Raw genomic sequence first — 1143 nt, forward strand, 5'->3', positions numbered from 1 at the left:
AAGTACAACGTCACGCATAAGGTTTCAACACCTTATCATCCTCAAACCAATGGGCAAGCCGAGATTTCAAATAGGGAGATTAAGCAAATTCTAGAGAAAACCGTGGGCCCTACAAGGAAGGATTGGAGTGTACGGTTGGAGGATGCGTTGTGGGCATATCGCACGGCATATAAGACCCCCTGGGCATGTCTCCATTTCGGCTCATTTATGGCAAACCATGCCATCTTCCCATGGAATTGGAGCACAAGGCGCATTGGGCCATCAAGACATTCAACATGGACATTGATGCCGCTGGAATTCACAGGAAGCTCCAATTGAATGAATTAGAAGAGATTAGGAACGAGGCGTATGAAAATGCTCGAATTTACAAGGAGAAGACCAAGGCTTTCCATGATAAGATGATTCGAGGCAAACCATTCTCCATTGGGCAGAAAGTGCTGCTCTTTAATTCCCGCCTTCGCTTGTTTCCTGGTAAGTTGCGTTCTAAGTGGGTTGGCCCGTTTGTTATTACTAATGTCTTTCCTTATGGTGCAGTCCAAGTTCAAAGCTTGAAAACAGGACAAGAGTTCAAGGTGAATGGCCATCGATTAAAACCCTTCTACGAGAACTTCGAGGAGCATGTGGTGGATGATGTACCCCTCCATGCCGTGGGTACTACTAGTGAAGCTTAGCATGGCATATTCGTCCGGCTGGAAGACGTTAAAGCAAGCGCTTCGTGGGAGGTAACCTATGCACTCGACAAGGAGAAGATGGAACTTCCACTCCAAACCCAGATTTGCATTTCTAAACCCTTCTCCTTGCTGTTTATTTTATCATGCTTAGTTGTTTATTATTTGTTGCTTTTATGTGAGTCTTTGTGTCATTGAGGACAATGTTTGATTTAAGTGTGTGGGGGGGGGGGGGGGGGGTAAACATGTGTTTTTATGCAAAATTCGTGGGATTCTATCACCTATCACTTCCAATGTTGTTTCTCACTGTTTTTAAGTGTTTTTAGTGCGTTTTAAGCTGTTTTGGTGTGTGTTGAAGTAAAAATCCGAAAATTTGAAAAAAAAGACGAAAAAAGTGTTTTGAAAAAGCCAAAAAGAGTTGTTTTTGTGTGTTTGTGTGTCTTAGGGTACCTTCCAACACAATGATGAGGATTTG

The 1143-nt window shown here is 43.1% G+C and overlaps 1 protein-coding gene across 1 annotated transcript; it reads left to right on the plus strand.

The window, feature by feature from the left end:
• The first annotated feature begins 275 nt into the window (after nt 1-275).
• Nucleotides 276-671, plus strand: LOC137709999 (uncharacterized). The gene is made up of 2 exons (XM_068448968.1): nt 276-471; nt 535-671. Exons 1-2 carry the CDS (start codon nt 276-278, stop codon nt 669-671), a joined length of 333 nt encoding a protein of 110 aa, XP_068305069.1.
• The last annotated feature ends 472 nt before the right edge of the window (nt 672-1143 follow it).

This window comes from Pyrus communis, chromosome 12, assembly GCF_963583255.1.
Source record: "Pyrus communis chromosome 12, drPyrComm1.1, whole genome shotgun sequence".
Classification (NCBI taxonomy): domain Eukaryota; kingdom Viridiplantae; phylum Streptophyta; class Magnoliopsida; order Rosales; family Rosaceae; genus Pyrus; species Pyrus communis.

Coding starts and splice junctions, on each gene's coding strand:
- LOC137709999 (XM_068448968.1), top strand. CDS start 276: ATGGACATTGATGCCGCTGGAATTCACAGGAAGCTCCAATTGAATGAA. Junction 472..534: donor CCGCCTTCGCTTGTTTCCTG/GTAAGTTGCGTT, acceptor CTTATGGTGCAG/TCCAAGTTCAAAGCTTGAAA.